The sequence below is a fragment of the Theropithecus gelada genome, chromosome 16, assembly GCF_003255815.1.
Source record: "Theropithecus gelada isolate Dixy chromosome 16, Tgel_1.0, whole genome shotgun sequence".
Lineage (NCBI taxonomy): Eukaryota > Metazoa > Chordata > Mammalia > Primates > Cercopithecidae > Theropithecus > Theropithecus gelada.
In genome coordinates this window covers 48,487,425-48,492,102 of record NC_037684.1, presented here as the reverse complement: position 1 = coordinate 48,492,102, position 4,678 = coordinate 48,487,425, and the positions used below count along the sequence as shown (strand labels likewise).

The 4,678-nt window shown below is 51.4% G+C and overlaps 1 protein-coding gene across 1 annotated transcript in view; it reads left to right on the top strand.

Annotated features, from left to right (window-relative positions):
• The first annotated feature begins 249 nt into the window (after positions 1 to 249).
• SUMO2 (small ubiquitin-like modifier 2) overlaps positions 250 to 4,678 on the top strand; it is a 9,713-nt gene continuing 5,284 nt past the window's right edge. Inside the window, exons 1-2 of the mRNA XM_025363484.1 lie at positions 250 to 435; positions 2,047 to 2,178. Coding sequence (XP_025219269.1) covers positions 415 to 435; positions 2,047 to 2,178 — 153 coding nt within the window. The 5' untranslated portion in view covers positions 250 to 414. The remainder of the gene's footprint in view (positions 436 to 2,046; positions 2,179 to 4,678) is intronic.

The window sequence follows — 4,678 nt, the reverse complement described above, 5'->3', positions numbered from 1 at the left end:
CCACCGAGGACCAGCTGGAAGCCATTTTGATTATGCTCCACCACGAAGGAGGACAATACAGCCCCGCCCAGAGCCAGGCGCGCCCCCGCGGCGGGCCGGGTGCGCGTGTCCGCGCTTCTTCCCGCCGGCCGGGCGGGCGCCTGGCCCAGGACGCGGTGGCGCGGGGCGGGGGGCGGGGGTGGTTATGTAAGCGTTGCGCGCTCCCGCGAGGCGCCAGCCAATGGGAGGCCCCGGCGGCTCGTGCTCGCGCACGCAGGGTGGGGGGAGGGAGCGCACGACGTGCGCGCACCCTCTCCCTCGTCCACCGCTGCCGCCTCCTTCTTCTGCCGCTCTTGGTGCTGCTTGTGTGCTCGTTTGGTGCGGACCTGGTACCTCTTTTGTGAAGCGGCAGCTGAGGAGACTCCGGCGCTCGCCATGGCCGACGAAAAGCCCAAGGTGAGCTCTGCGCCGGCCCCTTCGCCTCGCCGCGCGGTCGGGGTCAGGGCGCGGGCCGGGGTCCGGCCAGAGCTCGCCGCTGGCTCCCAGCGCCTTCCCGGGCCCCCCACAGGGCCGGCCGCAGCTCAGGCCCCGGCGCTCCGCGCCATTTTCCTCCCTCCCTCTCTTCCTCCCTCCCGCGCCGGAGGAGGCCCCGCCGCTCTCTCCCGCCCCCGGCGGCCTCCGAGTGCGCGCGGGGCGCGAGTTGGGCGGGCAGATCGCGGACGCCCGCGGGCCCACCAGCCCCGAACGGGGATTCTTGGCCCAGCCGACCGGCGCGCGTGAGGAGGGGCGTTAGGGCGCGCGGGGTCTCCACCCTGCGCCGACCCCGCGTCGGGTGTTGCAGTCTCCGAGGCGGCGGGGAGTCCCCTGGGCTCGGGCTTCACCTCTCAGGGGTAGGAACTGCGGGCATCTGGGGACTCCTGCCCGGGGCGGCGGCGGCGGGGCGAGGGTTCGGGGCGAATCAATGGGCTGCTGATGAGCAGGAACCTGGATGCCCGCTGGCCGCCGTACTGGGCCTGGGGGTAGGGGGATTCCCGTGGAGTATTTCCCACTTTAATGGCCTCAGGGACCTGAGGGGGGAGGGGCAGCGGCTTTTCCCTGGGTGCCAACGAACCCCTAATCCGCGAAGACCATGTGGTTTCATGAAGTTGGAGGCACAGGTAGGAGCAGAGAGACTTCGTGCGGCTTAACTTTTGAATGCGGCTTTTGAGGCACCCGAAGACTTCCCGGGAGGACTGGGGGACACCCATCATTGGGGCACACGGGACTTGCTGCTTTTAGTTTGGTGACACCTCCCGCCTCTCGCGCCTTTACTTTCTGGAGCGTTTTAGAGCTACAGAATGCCTTCTACACTCGATTTTGGACAACTTTAGGTTGGGTCGAAATCTACAAGAAACACTGGGATAAAACTGTGTATTTGACCCATGACAACAAAGGGGAGGGGAGAATAAGTGCTCTTAACCGAAGATAAAAATGAAGCTGCTAATAGAGGAGAACGTAACTGTGGTCCTGAGTATTACCGCTGTTTCGGAGGGAATCGGGATATTCTTCGATTTTTCGGGTGTGTGTTTACTTTAATGGAGATTGGATTTAGGTTATTAAACTGAGTTTGGTAACTTTTTAACGACAACGGTAATGAGTTTTGAATGGCAGGCTGTAGATTTATTGTTTTGTTTCTTGCAGTTGTACTTAAAGTGCTTAGAAAAGAGACTTATTTTTAACTTTTTTGGGGGGTAAAATATATATTTTGGGAGTGATATATGCCATTTTAGAAAGTTTAGCTTCAAGAGAACGTTCAATACACTGAATAGGACCCAACTTTAAACATGTATTGTTGTTACTGATAGTATTGCATGTAGGCTTTTCTGTATCTGACAGCTATCTAATACTGTTGCTGCAGGATTTCTCCTCTTTCACATTGATTTCAGCAGCTGAAAACAGCCGTATGCCGTTTTAGCATACCGTATGAGAAACCTGTTGATTTTTGAAGCAACTTAGGGCTGCTGCTGCTTTATAAAAGTGTGTGTTGATCACATTTCCCAAATTATACTTTTATTTTTCTTTTAACAGGAAGGAGTCAAGACTGAGAACAACGATCATATTAATTTGAAGGTGGCGGGGCAGGATGGTTCTGTGGTGCAGTTTAAGATTAAGAGGCATACACCACTTAGTAAACTAATGAAAGCCTATTGTGAACGACAGGTGAGGAATTCATATGTGTACTTCCACTGAATAAAACTATTTTTAAAAATCTTATTTTCATGGGAACAAAAACTAGCCTGGCATAATACTACAGTGACTTTTTGATGGGATGAATATGCACTTGTACTTGGCATGTCAGTTTTATCGTGCACTTGGTAGCTTGCTCATGAAAACCCTTAGGATGATTTGCTTAGTATTATATGTGGTTCCAGTCCTGTGCCAGAAATCCATCAAATTGTATTTACAATACTTGTTTTTTTTTAACCAAGAAAATGTAATTTTATGTTTATAAGAAAGTAAGAGTGAACTTGGTAAAATTACTTATGAGTCTTTTATTATTTTATTTTATTTTTTTGAGACGGAGTTTTATTCTTGTTGCCCAAGCTGAAGTACAGTGGCGTGAGCTCAGCTCACTGCAACTTCCACTTCCCGGGTTCAAGCAGTTTTCCTGCCTCAGCCTCCTGAGTAGCTGGGATTACAGGTGCCTGCCACCACGCTTGGCCAATTTTTTTTAGTATTTTTTGGTAGAGATGGGGTTTCATCGTATTGGCTAGGCTTGTCTCAAACTCCTGACCTCAGGTGATCCACCCGCCTCGGTCTTCCAAAGTGCTGGGATTACAAGCATGAGCCACTGTGCCAGACCAAGAAGTCTTTTTTTTTTTTTTTTTTTTTGAGATGGGAGTCTCGCTGTATTTTTTTAAGCTAGAACTTATCTACCTTGTAAATCGTGGGGTTTTTTTTGTTTTTTTGGGGTTTTTTTTGACGGAATCTTGTTCTATTGCCCAGGCTGGAGTGCAGTGGTTCAATCTCTGCTCACTGCAACCTCTGCCTCCTGAGTTGAAGCTATTCTTCCCCCCCCCCCAGATGGAGTCTTGCTCTGTCGCCCAGGCTGGACTGCAGTGGCCAGATCTCAGCTCACTGCAAGCTCCATCTCCCGGGTTTATGCCCTTCTCCTGCCTCAGCCTCCCGAGTAGCTGGGACTACAGGCGCCCGCCACCATGCCTGGCTAGTTTTTTGTATTTTTTTTTTAAGTAGAGACGGGGTTTCACCGTGTTCGCCAGAATGGTCTCGATCTGACCTCGTGATCCACCCGTCTCAGCCTCCCAAAGTGCTGGGATTACAGCCTTGAGCCACCGTGCCCGGCCAAGTTGAAGCTATTCTTACGCCTCAGCCTCCTGAGTAGCTGGGATTTCAGGCGTGCGCCGCCATGCCCAGCTAATTTTGTATTTTTGGTAGACCTAACCTCAACTCCTGACCTCAAGTGATCCGCCCACCTTGGCCTCTCAAAGTGCTGGGATTACAGGCGTGGGCCACTGTGCCTGGCCCCTTCAGATTGTTCTAAACAGGTTCAAAGTAGAATAAGGCTTAAACCTATGTAAGTTGGGAAATTGAGTTTGAGTTGATACTTGAAAGATCAGTGAAAATAAAAACTTCCTTTAGGCCTGGTGCAATGGCTCACATCTGTAATCCCAGCACTTTGGGAGACTGAGGCAGGTGGATCACTTGAGATCAGCCTGGGCACCACAGCAAAATACCATTTCTACAAAAAATACGAAAAAATTAGCTGGGCATGATGGTACACGCCCATAATCCCACCTACTCCCGAGGCTGAAGCTGAGAATCCCTTGAACCTGGGAGGTGGAGGCTGCCGTGAGCCAAGATCACACCACTGCACTCTAGCCTGGGTGGTGGAGCAAGAGCATTTCAAAGGAAAAGAAAAAAGAAACTTTAGAATGTTTGAAGTATTTTTATGCTTAGTGTATTTACAATGTAATAAGAAAATACTATGCTCATAATTCTTCATATGTAAACCTTCGTTTTGTAGTTTCTTGTGAAGATACTATCTTTTTTTTTTTTTTTTTTTTGAGACAGAGTCTCGCTCTGTTGTCCAGGATGGAGTGCAGTGGTGCGATCTTGACTCACTGCATCCTCTGCCTCCCGGGACCAAGCAATTCTCCTGTCTCAGCCTCCCGAGTAGCTGGGACTACGGGCGCAGGCCACCACGCCCAGCTAATTTTTGTATTTTCAGCGAGATGGGGTTTTTTTTTTTTTTTTTGAGACGGAGTCTCGCTCTGTGGCCCAGGCTGGAGTGCAGTGGCCGGATCTCAGCTCACTGCAAGCTCCGCCTCCTGGGTTTACGCCATTCTCCTGCCTCAGCCTCCCGAGTAGCTGGGACTACAGGCGCCCGCCACCTCGCCCGGCTAGTTTTTTGTATTTTTTTTTAGTAGAGACGGGGTTTCACTGTGTTAGCCAGGATGGTCTCGATCTCCTAACCTCGTGATCCGCCCGTCTCGGCCTCCCAAAGTGCTGGGATTACAGGCTTGAGCCACCGCGCCCGGCCGAGATGGGGTTTTACCATATTGGTCAGACTGGTCTTGAACTCCTGACCTCAGGTGATCCACCTACCTCGGCCTCCCAAAATGCTGGGATTACAGGCGTGAGCCACTGTGCCCGGCAGTATACCATATACTCTTTTTTTTTTTTTTTTTTTTTTTTGGGG